Source organism: Podospora pseudopauciseta, chromosome 3, assembly GCF_035222475.1.
Source record: "Podospora pseudopauciseta strain CBS 411.78 chromosome 3, whole genome shotgun sequence".
Lineage (NCBI taxonomy): Eukaryota > Fungi > Ascomycota > Sordariomycetes > Sordariales > Podosporaceae > Podospora > Podospora pseudopauciseta.
In genome coordinates this window covers 935,068-949,325 of record NC_085893.1, presented here as the reverse complement: position 1 = coordinate 949,325, position 14,258 = coordinate 935,068, and the positions used below count along the sequence as shown (strand labels likewise).

Below are 14,258 nucleotides of genomic sequence, written 5' to 3'. Positions count from 1 at the left end.
TTGACGCGAAATTTGCCCTGATTTCAAGATGTCAGCGCCGTTGTTGAGATAATAAGTTGTTGTACAAAGGAATCTGGAGAATGTTGTGGAAGCATCGCTGCAACGGGTTTCCTACCTCGACATAGGCATCTATTCGGGGACGGTAATGCTGCTCGTCGTCTGCGTACAGCATTTTCGCTGCCATGCTATCTCCGAAGCTGTGTAATAAGCTAGGTAGAAGCAAGTAGCTGACTCGGTTGCGGCGGTGCAAAGTCTGATCTGTCGATCTAGGATTCTTCGGGTCTGGCCGTGGGCCTGAAGGATTCTGGTCCAGAGGCAGTGTTAAAAGGTGCTTACAGGCGTAAGGCTTTTGGAGTGGTCTGTGGGCTGGGCATCAAGACCAGTATCAGCCGGAAGGAGACCGATTATCTTGAGATGGATGAGGACATAGGCAGTCTTGCCGGTCCTGTGGACAGGGCTTTGGCGTACAGTGAGGTCTTTGTGGAAGAATGCACGTACTGGTTGGATCGGCTGGCAGGGAGGGTATGAGTATTATCTGCAGCTGATAGGGCAAGGGTGAATGTCAGAGCTGACGTCCGATCCCAGTTCTTTCCTCGTCTAAAAACACAGCGTTACAAGATCACAGCTGACAGCAACGTTCTTCTCCTCGGACCACACCTTCGGCGCTTTAGCCGCATCCTCGCAGTGGTCGCCGTGACACTGGTGATCCTCATCCCAATCACCTTCATCCCATCGATAATATCAACCGCAGGCCGTGTGCTGGCGAGCATATTTTCCGCAATCATATTCCTTGTGGTTGTTTCGTTCTTCACAACAGCCAGGACTGTGGACATATTTGCCTCGGGAGCCAGGTAAGTGCTTTGCTGCGCCTAGATGGAGAATCTTGCTAACGGCTACTCAATCGCTATGCCGCGGTCCGTGTAGCGTTGACAACAGCGACTAAGGGGAGTGACGAATGCTGCTGCTCGATCTCCTGAATTACAAGGGCTGGATGCCCTTGCTCAGCTTCATGACGACCTTTTCGTGAAATGACTTGGCTGATCGCGGGCGGGTGGTGTCATCGAGTTCAACTTCGTAGCTCGACGTCAAACAAAGTTGCTACAACATCTTGGTACGACTCTCCAACGAAATGTGCGAGTCTCTCGTTGCATTGCTTCACGAGATAGGATTGGGCTTCCAACCCGGAGAATTTGCTAGGCGGTTTCCGCACAATATCCAGAGCACTCTGCCATAGACCGATCTCGAGCAATACCACGCCAAGGGAATAAATGTCATGGTTGGCGAGATGACCAGGTTGTACAGTCCCTTGGCGATCAGGGTGTCTATAGGCATTGAATTTAATAGAGTCCACTGCTCGCCCTATTGAGTGATCTGATCCAGGTCGTGCGAACTCGAAGTTGTGCAAGTATGGTTTTGCGTGGTGAATCCTGCGTGTTCCTGGCCTATGGAAGAAGATGATGTTGAAGCTGCTGATCCCCTGATGAAGCCAACCGACGAGATGCCAATTTTCTACTGCCTTGGCGAGCGCCAAAGCCAAACCTAGTCTCTCATCCAGGGATGGCCGGTCGGGGCCTTTCATCTTGTGGATGACGTGCTGCAATGTCACATATATCTGGTCCTCGATGCCAGGCGGTACTTCAAAGTTGAGAATGTAACAATGCTGCAAGGGCTCGGGAAACCACCCGATGCACCTTAGCGCACGGAAGTCTTGAGACTCAACAGCCTTCAACATGTTGGCTAGGACGCTGATTCGTTTTTCAACGACTGGAATATCCCTAAGATCCAGGTAAGGGCCGTAAATCTTCTTCTCTTGGATGGCCGTGCCACTGTAAGCCATGGTGGTTGCTCCCAGAGAGATATCTTGACGAGCAATCTTGACCAGTTGCAGTGGTCCTGTTAGGCCGAGAGCTTGGAAGGTCTCATCACTAATCGTCGCCTCCAATGCCTCTCCTTCCTCCAATGCAGGGCCAGTCAAAATGTATCTCTCAAGAAGCCCAAACACGTCTTCGGTGTCCTTGACCAGCTCCTCTAAGAAATGGCCAGTCTGGTGCGGCTTGTTGAATCCCGGTTGAAGTTGATGAAGAGAACGATACCCTTGAACCAGGGACACGACCTTATTCCAAGCGGCCATAATCTCGTCCTTGTCGACCATCCGAACGTGATGCGTGAACAGTTTTTCTCCTCTGCGAATATCCTCCACAGCGTTGCATATTTGTCCGGTCCGGGCAAAATATGAAACGTCATACTGAAGGACGTCAAAAAACATCTGGCCGATAGCTTCGCCCTCTTCCTTGAACCCAGGATCTGCGTGTTTCCAACAAACGATAAGCACCCGGGCATTCGAATATGTGGTATCGGATATCATTTCGGTGTACAAGGGTCTGGTATGTGCGGGGTTGATCCACGGTGGCCACGAAGCAAAAAAAGGTAAGGTATTGGCATAATGTCTAGACGTAAGAGTTGAAGACTGATCAGTCTGAAAGGAGTAAGTGCGGTCATGCTGATGGAAGATGATATATGTGTTTGCCAGCTGTGTTGAAAGAACGGCCGACAACCTGGGAGAGAAGCAACACCTCGACTCGGACCATACTGTCACATGTTACACTCACGACCCATGTCAGAACTCAACGCCAGACGGAAGGTGTAGATAGTGTGAAGTCGGCTGGAGTTATGTCAAGTCGAAAACTCTGAGACAGACTAACAGAGTCAATTGTCGGCACCAAGCGCTCGATGTGCGCCGCATTGGAAATCCCGGAGTTGACATGAGGGCAACAAGGTGTCACGATTCGGATGCCACTACCCGATAACCAAGAGATATGAGAACTTATCTCAGTTTCAGACCACGCGCCTGGCAATGGCTGGATGTGGCTGGTGGGCCCACTTATTCAGGGGGAGGATTTGCCAGGCGCTGTTCTCAATAACTGGGCCACACCTAACGCACCGCACCTACCACCGGAAAGGTCGTCTGAATCTGAGATAACGAGAACCGCTGCAGCAAAAAGAAAAACGTTTGTGTTTCTCACGGGACCGAATGTCAGGGTCGAGCTGCGGGGGCACTGGCAGTTGGTCCGGACAGGCAGGTGCACACACACCACCGATGATACCTTGGCTTCGTAGGCGACTGTTCTGCGCTGCGCGTACGCAATGGATGCTCTTGCCCGCTCGCCCAGTTGACTTGATGGCCTACGTGACGATACCCTCTGATACCGAAGACCTTGAGGTGCTGATCAGTGAGATGGTGTCATTGGTGTCTGTGCATTCAACACCGCAGCAAATTTGTCAACATTTGGCGCAGAGGTGCTATCTCCTGCCAAGTTTCGGTTTTAGAACTACGAAATATGAGTGCGAGGAGACCTGCTGGGAAACAGCAGAGGACACGGTTGGGCCTGATGACATTGTGACTTAAATCGCCGGCTCCTGCTTATGAGATGCGTATCGGTGTAAATTAATGTTTCCAAGTATACCAGGTAGGCAAGTTGCTGCTTCAAAGCATAAACACAACGATGTCGGTGCCATGATGCCACATTTAGCATCTGGCTCTTCCTGAACCCTTGGTTTCGAGCGACAGCGCAAAGGACACCGGCGAAACTGCCTTGTGACTACCCAAGACCAAGGGTTCATGTAAGATCCGCATGCGGGAGCAGGGTAACACGGTATTGAGCATGGACTAAGCTAGGTATTGGTTCTCTCACCAACCACCACGTGATTACTCTCGTGTTTGGGCTCAACAGATGATAACGTCAGGTGTCGACATAATCCACGTGAACTATCCATTCTGTCGATCCAGCTCCATCGTACAGTTGCACCAGTTATAGCACCCTCCCCCCAACCCCGTCTCCCTCGCTCCTCCCCTCACTCCCCCTCCCCATCTCCCACCCCCGCCCTCTATACCTTCCCCCCCAAATCCCACACCTCCCCGGCGCCAATATCCCATTCGGATCCAACGCATCCTTCAACCTTTCATTAAACCTCCCCAGCGCCCCCCACCCCACCCATACGTACCTGCCACCTGATCCATCAGCACCAAATGCGTCCTATACTCCCCGTAGCCCTCCCTCGCAGCCTCATCAACCATATCCCTCAGACACCCCAACGCCCTCTCCTTCTCCTCCCTGTCATCCCTATCAAAAACAATCTCCACAATCAAATGCATCTCCCTCAGTCCAACAATAAAAGCAGGCATGAAATCAATCCCGTACTTTTCATGAATCCTCTTGCCCAGCTGGAAGAGTTTCGTAGCATCAGCACTACGGATAGGGGAGACAGGGGAAAAGGCAATGTGAGCACCGTTGGGGGCCCAGTTCACCCAGCGGAGTTCGTGGATGTCGGGTGTTCCGGAGGCGATTCTGTCTCGGGACCAGAAATATTCGTCCTCGGGGAGGGTGGAGGGGTCGATTTTGCGGCAGCCGGGGATTTTGCTGAACTCGGCGTCGATGATGGCGAGTTTGTAGGAGCGGATGTGGGGCGGGCCGTAGGACATGCCGTAGTAAGCCCAGGTGTGGTCGCCTACCGGGGAGGCGGCGGCGGCGGAGTGGATTATTTCGGGGGGGATGGTACCACTGCCAGAGAAGAAGTGTGATTTTGGGAGGCCAGAGGCGGCGATGGTTTGGGTTACGTGGCGGAGCTGGGCGACGTTTTCGAGGATGGTGGAGATGCGGAGGGGGCGGATGATTTCCATCTGGTCGAAAAAGGGGGGGGGGTTAGTTGGGGATATGGGGGTGATAGGGGGTAGGGGGAGCGTACAAGAGGGCCGAGGTCTTCTTCTTTGGGAAAGGTGTACATCTGTCGAGGTCAGTATCTCCTCCCTTTCTGTGCTGTGTGTCGCCACTTACAAAACTCTCATGCCCCCCCGGATTTGGCATCAGCGTCATCCCCATCTTGGTCACAATCCCAAAATTACTCTGCGAAAAAATCCCACTGTTTGTTCGCGTCAGCTTCTTTCCCCCCCTCTACCCCCCAGAAGAACTCACTCAGAATAAGGCCCAAACCCATAAGGAAACACCCCCCAAGTATTCTCCCCCCCCTCCGTCAACGCCCCCATCCCCGTCCTAATCACCTCCCCAGTAGGCAACACCACCTCCAAACCCGAATGACAAGCCCAGTGATCCCCATAAGGGGTATACCCAACCCCGCGATCAACCGTATTCCCAATGATACTCCCCCCCCCCAAATCAGGCGTGTCAACCCACATGTGCTCCCTCAACCCCCTCCTCCCAAGCTCTTCATACAACCCGTAAAACGACACCCCCGGCTCAACCAAGCAGGTATAATCCTGGGGGTTGATATCCAGTATCTTATTCATCCTCCTCCCCAGATCAACCGTGACCGAACCCCTCACTCGCGGAGCGGCGCCGCCATAGCCCACTGTTTTCGTCAGCTCCCACCCCTCCGTGGTTGTTTGGTTGTAAGAACTTACGGTTTCTCCCCATGGATATAGGAAAAATGGGAACAAGCCATCTGTTGGCCCACTTCACCATCTTGACCACCTCGTCTGTGTTGCCCGGGTAGACAACCGCCCCGGCGACAAACTCCTCTTCATCCAAAATAGTCATCATGTCGTGCGTGTTGGGGTGCTCCATGTACCACCCATCTTTCAAAGGTTTGTCATTCACCTCGACGTTCTCCTCTCCCAACTCCCGCTTCAGTTCCTCCAACGCCTCGAGGAACTGATCGCGGGAAACACCCTGGGGAACCACCGGCACCTCACGACTGCGGGGCTTAGCGGGTTTGGTCCGGCCGGAGAAGACGGCTTCCTTGGCGCGGGTGGCTTTGGGGAGGAGATACGGGGGGATGCCGGAATGGGTCTCGGGGAGGGTGGGAATCGGGGTGGTGGCTTCGGGGGTGGAGGATCCGGAGGACATCGTAATGAACCAGTAGCAACTTGGGAATGGTGAGAAGAAGCAGGAAAGTTGGCGACGGCGAGATACCAGAGTTGAAATATATCTCCCAAAGTTCGGTCTACACGGTTAATATTTCCGCCCACAACCTACCCCGCGATACCTGGCACGCGGTCGAGGTTGGGGAGGATTGCTCCGCATCTGCCGGCATAGTACTACCCTCCGAATAGAACCCCCTCTACTCCCGGCCCCCCGACATGGTTGTGCATGCGGAGAGACGGGATATTCTTTTGACATGCTTGGTGTGGGGTTCATGAGGGGGAGAGAATCCCTACACTGGTGAGAGGATCGTCGTTACGTACTTGCAGAGCTGCTTGGGGATGTAGCGTGAGGGGTAGCCGCCATTGATTGACTATCGAGGTTTAGCTTGCGTGCACTTCCCCAGACATCAAACGTCAGGCGACGGATCGTGAGCTTATGTTCAGGAGCGTCAGGTGAAAAAGGTCTTTGTGACAGCAAGCTGTAAGCGTCTCATTGGATGTCAATACTGAATCTACCATACGATGCGATTACTTTCCCATCTAGCCCAGCTAGCACTTGTTTCAATCTCAGAACTCTTGACATACTTCGACTCGAATATGCGCCCGTTCCTTGATATATCCAACCTGGTATTTATTCATTCTCCGTGTCGTCATTCGCCTGCTTCAGAGGTATCTGCCAAAACACATGGACCCCATTCTTTTTTAGTGTCCCGGTCCATCCATTCATGATATCATCCTTCATTCTCCCAACTCTAATACCCAGTCAGACTTGAATCCGAATTCTTACTCGGCCAGCGTTTCGACTTTAGGGATGGCCTGACTATGACGTTTGGATCCACTCCTCTGGTACCCAACACCGCCGTCCACCTGTCGAGAAGGTCGGATGTACTCGGCTATCTTCTGAGCTATGCTCGACTGCCGTCTCAACGTTCGTGGCTGGTCAACTTGTGTATGGGGAGGCTTGAAGGCCTCATCCACGCCCAACACCTGAACCGGTTGCACAGTGGGCGCGGTTTCCGCGGCAAATGTATCAAGCTTCGTCAACTCCACACTCGCACCAGTAGCCCAGCTGGGATTTCTTGAATGTCCTTTGTGGCGCAATCGTTGAGGCGGCTGCTCGAGCGGTTGTTGGGAGACTTCTGTTGGGAGAGGACGGGCAAAAGACGAATGCGATCGATTCCCGGTGCCAGTGGACGCAGCATCTCTGCTTCTCCGGCTGCTGTTCTTGCTTCCGCCACTGACGGACGTCCTTCCTCCGACGGCTGTGGTGGCGGCGCTTACATCCGACACCGCACTCGCAAATTGCGTGTGGGGATTGGGATGGACAGTAGGCCGATGGGGATAAGCCGCCTGAGCCGCCGCTGCGCGCTGTGACATCTGGCGCAAGACAACCTCGTGATGTGCGCGTTCTTCGGCTTCAGCTTGGGCAAGGAATAGTTCAAAGTCTGTCGATGGCGACGCTCTTGGCTGCCGGGTGTGCTGACTGTGAGAGTGGTGTCTTGTTGGGGTGTGGCTTGCCTGCCGGAGCTCTGTCGGAGCTTGGTCCCAACTCATCGGTCGGGTGCTGATAGGAACTTGGTGGACGGCTGCCGTTTGGGAAACCCGCAACGGATCCTCTACCAGAGTGTAGGAGTATCGTTTTGACTTGGAATCTCTTCTCGCCAGCTCATGTTGGAGCGCCAACTGGGGCGGAGGGTTCACTGCGTCGTCTGTTCTCCTCCCTTCTGACTGTCTTCCCCTACGTGCTTTGAGTCTTGTTGTCCCCTCAGGCAAACTTTGCAACGGGGCAGTTCGCCTGGAGTCAAAGATCCGGTGTCTCTGGCTGCCCACTGGCAACACTGGCATGCGAGAAAAGTCCGAGGCGGCATGCTTGGGCTCGTAGACAAACTTTTGCTTTGGTTCCTCAATTGCCTCCAAAGCGGGAGGTGCCGATTTCTGCCATGACTTGAAGCGGTCCCGGAAGCTCGCCTTCTTTCTGAGTTGGGGCCGTGGGGATTGGCTCGCCATTGTGAGTGTGGCAAGTGCGTCTAATGGATTTGGAGAAGATGCACTGGGAATGTTCTGATGCGGCTGGAGGGTTGTCTTGTTGGGATTGGATATTGTTGAAGTTGTGTTTGGCGTAGTACACGGAGAGAGAAAGAGAGAGAGAAAAGAGAGAGAGAGCCTGGTGGAAAAATATAAGGTCACACCTCATAAATTGTGACGTCGTGATGGTGCTAGCGACAACTGTGGTTTGAAGAGAAGGCCGTCTTCCTTTTATAGGTATTTGAGGTATGTTGAAGAGAGTGGGGGCACAAAGGGCCGGAGTGGTCGCGGTTGGGTGTGAGGGGACTACTAAAAGAAGCAGAAAAAAAAAAGAAGGCTCTGTGCCGCCGGCCACGGCCCCTGGTTAAGGATGCCCATGGGGACGTCTTGCGTGACGTCGGGAGGGTCACTGATGGTGGTGGATTACCCTCTGCCGGCTAATCATCGATCGGGTGCCTGGGCAGCTTGGATTGACCCAGAAACTCTGCTCCCGAAGTAGCCTGCCGTCCAAACCTTGTTTTGTCTGCATTGGCAGTCTTGGCCACATGAGACAATCGCAAATAGTGGATTCAACGATATAGTCAGGAGAATCCAAGACACACATGTCAATATTTGCTTGGGCTGGATCAAAGAGACAATCCTATTGTCTTGTGTCTTGTTGATGTTCGAGACTTGTCAAAGGCCACCCTCCTTGCTGGCATGTTTGCCTCTGAGGCGTCATATTCGGTTGCTGCACCTGACCCAGCCTGGTGTACTTTTTCGGATCTCAACCCCACAAAAAGGTGTGAGAGAAATACCGACAAATCAGATGGGCACCCAGGGAATCTTTGCATTCTGGAGATGGCGTCGCAGCCGACCAGCGAATGGGAGGCCAGAAGGGCAGGACACCACACGCGAGGGGAAGTAGGGGGTTGCATCGGCGTGGGAATACCTGCATCTGACAGGTCCTGGCACAACAGCCTTCATATCGACCAGAAATGAACAGAGATGAGAAATAGTGGCAGGCCGGCGCCAGTAACCGCTCGTTTGTGAACCCAAGAAGATCCAGTTCGGCTCGTTCGAGCTACAGCGACGCTAAATGAGCAACAGGTGTGTCCAGAAACTATCACAACTCGGCAGCTTGTGACCGTGAAGGACGGATTGCGGGGGAGGGTAAAGATCGTCAGCAGGGCGTCAAGCCACCCAACTGGTAGGGGTTCAAGAGATGTTCAGTGCTGGTCCCTGCTCGATGCGGCTAGTGTATATGAAACCACAGCTGTGCTACCTCACCAATATGCATGCTTGTCAGCAAATGCCGTCTCGAAGCGAGCACAACTTTGATTGTATTTCCCGGACAGGGACGGCACACGTGTTGCAAAGTGAGAAGTCGGACAAATTCCTCGGTCCACTTGGCTTGTCGCCGCAGAGGCCAAGCCATGCCAAAGATAATCATTCAAAGCTTGATGAAGCTTGTCTGGCTGTCAATGGTTGTCCTCTCATCGGTGTTCGAGCTGAACCGACGGCCTCGCAGCTCAATGGGGCATGGTGTCTTCAGAGTTCGGTGCTGAATTCGACTGATTTGAAGGTCGTTGGTGGGCAATGCCGAGTTTCCAGCGATGACCAGAACGTGGAAGGTGGTAAGGCAAATGTCAACGGGGGAAGCACCAGCCATTCAGGAGGCAACGTGGGCCGGACCCAAAATCGGGCTGAACGGCGTGGGTGTGAGGCCCCTGTCGGTCTGTTGCATCGATATCTGTTGGTCGGTGTGTGGCGCAACGCGATGATGGAAAAGTGACGGGAACAACCAGACTGTCGAATTGGTTTTGGCTCTGTGACTCGACCGGGCCTATGCAAGCGTAGTTGCGTCAGAAACTGGTGGCTTTTTGATGGCGCTCGCCCGCAGGCGCCGCTGAGTATGGTTCGCTGCCGGACGGTGAGCCCATCGAAAGAGGGTGGCGGTCATCCAAATGCGGTGACTGCTTGCAGACTGGCAATATTCGGCAGTCCTGACTCGTGTTTTTCGACTTTTCATGATGCACGGTTTAGGAACCGCCGAGACTCTTCCCTTGTTGTTAGGCTTCTGTGTGATGAACAAGCAGTGAAGCTGAGAATGTGGAGGTTTTTTTTAATTCAGCAAAAGGTGGCTGGTCAGTGCGCTCGCGACGCTAGGGAGCGGGGGCGGCAGCTCCACAACCTCAGGCGTGCCAAGCCGATCAACGCAGAGGTGGGATTTTCAGGAACAACGGGAGTTAGCTGTACGGCCGGAAGAGATATTTTCCTCCGATTTGTGAACTGGTGGTCCCTTTTAAACCAGTCCGGGTGTCAATGGCCTTGCTGAGGCAGTGAACGGGCAGTGAAGATGTGTTTTAGAGGCCAACAGCCAACTGCAGGGACCCCAGTTGGGCTTAGCCGGTTGACAGTTCGATGGTGTCAACTTCTCAATTCCCAGTGAACTGCTCTTGACAGAAAAGGCCGGCCGACGCCGAGAGTCCATCGTAGACCGAACCAGACGCCGCTACGTGCGCAGTTGAACAAAACGTCAAACCCTGCATGCAGAGCGTCGATAGAGCCGGTTTGATACGAGGTGCAGTCCGATTAAGCTCGATTCCCCACTGAGCGGGAGATCTCCACTTGGTGTCCAGCGATCATGGATTCATGGATTCAAGGGAGCCCTGACATTCAGACACGACCCGCACATTCGGCCGTTCAGTCGTCAACGGTGGACAGCTCAATGGGACGATAGCTGAAATCTCTATTGTGACAGCTTTTGATATCACAACTCATAAACAGGAATATTTCGAAACGTGCGCGGCCTAGCCAAATCCATACAATATTTTCGTGCGTCGAATCCTCTAGACTCCGGTCCAATTCGGGTCGTACAATCCCGAGTCGGAACACAGCCCAGACTGGGTAGCTGGAAACACCCGGACTGGGCAATGTGTAAGACACTATCGAGGCCAAGAGACGGCTCGTCGAAGAGTAAAGACGTACATAAAAAACACAAAAAGGTCCAGATCGACACTTCTGCTTTGGGATCTCACCACGTATTCTTTCCTCGTGTTGGAGAAAATCCTCCGGGTGTCGGGCCGTGTTCATTAGGCCTTCAGCGCGGCAACCCCCCAGCCCGCCACAAGCGCTACCCGGAATCACGGCACAGTTTTGGCCCCCAAGAAAGCAAGGCGATGATCTGTTGCTGTGTTTCGAGCACAGTGTCAACTAAAAACTCTGATATTCAGCCTTGTGTGCTTGGTTCTGGTGGTGAGGGAGCCCAAGATGTCCTGATGATAGGTTGCTGAGCCAAAAGACGTGCTCAAACAATATTCGAAGCTACCTGAGGAGGGTGGGTAGACAAGCTCTTTCACCCTTCCAGATCTCTTTCCTTCAGCAGTTCTTTCAGGTCAAAGACGATTTCCACCATGATCGCCTCTTTACAGGGATGCCCCTTGGTGGTCTCAAATCTTGTGCGAGCTGCGACGACCATATTTCGCTGCTGGTCGTAATGGGGCCATTCCTCAGGTTTGTCAAGCACCATTTCATCCCCCTTTACAATCCACTTGTGTTCCAAGTCGGGCCCAGAAATTCGCCTTTCCAGGTCCAAAATCCGACATGTCCAATTACCAGTTGAAGAGTCCAGTGCGAGATAGATACCTACGATTTCGATTTCCTCCAAGAAGCCAGGCTTGAATCTCCCCGCCATTTCGTGTGAGTAAACAAGCAGGCCTCTGGTGACGTTTCCGCGGTTCTCCTCCATCTTCTCTCTTGTACTCGTCGGAGGGGTTGCGGAAGGCATGAAGAAGCTGATGTTCGGATAGAGGTCTCCCTTAGGGAACGAGTCCAAGTACCGGTAGGATCCCATTCCCCGTGGAAATGCGATCATGAACCCACGATCAGGTATCTTCATGGATGGCCCCACGTCGATAACCTCAAAACCCTTCATCGCCTCGTCCATCTCAGTACCATATAAAGGGTAGATTCGAGAGAAGTAGGTGACGAGGATATCCGTGTCTTTCCGAGTTGTCAAATCTTGTATCTCAAGGGGCGTGGTTTTCGCAATAGTAGAGGTGCTCTCTGCCAATGCTGTGTTGCTATCACTGTCACTACCCCCGACTTCAGGCGTAGAGTCGATGTGTTTTGACCGCAATGTCCCCTGATTGCCTACCAAGTCTACTCCCAAGCTAATGAGTGTAACCGGCGCGCGAGCCCGCATGAACTTCTTGTCCCTACCGAGAAGCGGGAGGCAAGTGATTGACCGTGCCCTGACATCTTCCTGGGCCCAGTGTAGCTCCACACAGTTCAACACAGCCAACACCCAGTAGGGGGACATGGTGTAAATCAAAGGCGTAGTCAGTGATAACCCAGCATTGGACATAGTGAAAGGTGGCGTCAGCTTGGGCGCAAAGCTGGGTCGCACTCCTCCTTGGGAGGCAAAGTCACTCGGGTGGTGGGCGAGTAGCGTATTGTCGGATGAATCGGTGTTGAAGGCAAGGATGCTTTGGTCGTCAGACACCTTGATAATTTCCTCCTGAAGCCTTCTAAACGCGTTTTGACTTCCTTCCCCGTAGAGTAATGGCATGCTGATTCCGAAAATGCCGAGCAATGAATATGTGATGTCCTCCTCCCGCGTTGTCACTCTTCGAGAAGCCCAACTCATCCGTTGTGCGACGCTGCAGACAGTGACCCGCCTGGTACCTCTCAAACAGCCTTCGTCAATCCCTGTGATTTCGCGAATAAGAACTGCCAACGCCTGCTTGGTTCCCATCTGCACCCATTCTCTTGTGTAGAATACGATATTAGACGGCGCTAGAAGCTCTTGTAGGGTCCATCCGCGTGTAAACCATCGAGACCGACGAAACAGGGTCAATACATCCAGGTTACTTTCCCTTGACGGTATCCTAACGTCTGACAGGTAGACATAGCAGACTTGGGCGTTTTCGTACCACGCATACATCGAATTGATGGCCTCAGACAGCTCGGCCGAGCTCGTTCTGTCAATGCAGACAGTATCTGCCCATACGTAGCCGAGCCCGTTCCCCCGTGCGCGTTTACACGCTGCGTAGATCTTTTCGAAGCCTAGATGCTTGAACTTTCGTATTCTTGTTACACGTTTGGTCCACTGTTGGAAGCTGGCTTCTGTTGCTTCCCAGGTATGAGAGAGAATGGCGTACGGGGGTATATCGGTTCCGTAAAATTCCTCAATCTGAAGGCTAGACACATTGATGAGTCGCATATCGTAGGCATTCCGTCCTGGCCCTAGTGATTGAATATGGACGGATGATGGACATAGTGGGATTGACGCGCTTCAGGAGGCGCCTCCGTTGAGGTGACATCGGCGAGCGGGGGCGCTGCCAAGGTGCGGCTTCATTGGCTGCGTGTTGACAGGGTTGGAAGAATTGTTAGATACAGGCGATAGGAAGGCCAGAAACATCTGTCAAACTCTCTGATTGTAAGACTTGCTTGCAATATCTCTTGATGATCATAACTTGGCTCGCAATCCAGAGCCTAGGCGCCAGCTTTCTACGTCTTCCATCTTGTAAACCTCATAAGCTGGCTCCTCGTATGGGTGTGCCCTATCGGCTGCGTTAGCTGACATGGCAAATCGAGTGACATCATCTCCAACACATACTTCTTCAGAGCTTCCACGGCGCGTTTGGCCACGGCCTTTCCCACACACAGTGTCTCAACCCGAGCCTCTTCTTCCTCAGCGAGTACGTTGACTTTTCCCTTGTAAGGTTTGGCACCGTGTCCCGGTTTGAACTGTCCAGTTCCCAATGCTGTCCAGCAACATTCTGTGTAATTGCCAGCTCCGGGATAACGGCCTGCTCCAGCAGCAAAGACGGCGTCTTTGCAGATTCGAAGGTGGGTGGTTGGGACGTAGAAGACGAGTTTGTACTGAGGGTTTCTGCTGGAACGAAATAGAAACGATGTCATTTTTGCACTTGAAATGAACGTTGTTTGTACAGCAGGAACTTGGTTTTTGTCTCAGCAGTTTAGGGTGGGCGAAGAAAAGAGAATGTCACGGTGGAAAATGCGGGGCAGAGTTGCGTGGAGACACATCGCCATGGCCTAAGAGAGAGGACCCTAACCCTGAGATGCTGGTGGTGATCACCAGCCAAAAAGTCCCATGTTCAGAAGACAGTTTAGATTTTCCACATATTTACATCTCATAACCATGGGCATAAATGACTTTCTTAGAACTTAACCCAGATATTCTAAATCTCTACCGTGGTAGGGTGCATTGTGAGATATGAAGGCATAAGCTGGGGCAAAGTCTCTCGAAATCTGTGGTAGCGTCTGTCCTGAGCTAGGACGGGATCCAGCATAAGGTCCCCAGAACCCTTCTCATGGATAGGCGCAACACCCACTGCCTTGACATTGA

The 14,258-nt window shown here is 52.8% G+C and overlaps 3 protein-coding genes across 3 annotated transcripts; all 3 read right to left on the bottom strand.

Moving 5' to 3' along the window:
- Nucleotides 1–3,952: 3,952 nt before the first annotated feature.
- QC763_302680 (uncharacterized protein) lies at nt 3,953–9,987 on the bottom strand (the record flags this gene model as incomplete). The annotated part of the gene is made up of 5 exons (XM_062910708.1): nt 5,417–9,987; nt 4,971–5,364; nt 4,833–4,917; nt 4,744–4,782; nt 3,953–4,678 (listed from the first exon to the last, which is right to left on the bottom strand). The coding sequence occupies exons 1-5, from the start codon at nt 5,859–5,861 to the stop codon at nt 3,953–3,955; spliced, it is 1,689 nt and encodes a 562-aa protein (XP_062766667.1). The 5' UTR covers nt 5,862–9,987.
- Nucleotides 9,988–11,240: 1,253 nt separating this feature from the next.
- Nucleotides 11,241–13,109, bottom strand: QC763_302660 (uncharacterized protein; the record flags this gene model as incomplete). Its single annotated transcript, XM_062910707.1, has 1 exon — nt 11,241–13,109. One exon carries the CDS (start codon nt 13,107–13,109, stop codon nt 11,241–11,243), a length of 1,869 nt encoding a protein of 622 aa, XP_062766666.1.
- Nucleotides 13,110–13,113: 4 nt separating this feature from the next.
- On the bottom strand, nt 13,114–14,011 carry QC763_302650 (uncharacterized protein). The gene is made up of 2 exons (XM_062910706.1): nt 13,506–14,011; nt 13,114–13,449 (listed from the first exon to the last, which is right to left on the bottom strand). Exons 1-2 carry the CDS (start codon nt 13,808–13,810, stop codon nt 13,356–13,358), a joined length of 399 nt encoding a protein of 132 aa, XP_062766665.1. The 5' UTR covers nt 13,811–14,011; the 3' UTR covers nt 13,114–13,355.
- Between the last annotated feature and the right edge of the window lie 247 nt (nt 14,012–14,258).

What these genes read in the sequence shown, in the direction of transcription:
- QC763_302650 (XM_062910706.1), bottom strand. Translation starts at nt 13,810, where the DNA reads ATGACATCGTTTCTATTTCGTTCCAGCAGAAACCCTCAGTACAAACTC. An exon ending in GCCGTGGAAGCTCTGAAGAA is followed by an intron (nt 13,450 to 13,505) that starts GTATGTGTTGGA and finishes CGCAGCCGATAG; the next exon opens with GGCACACCCATACGAGGAGC.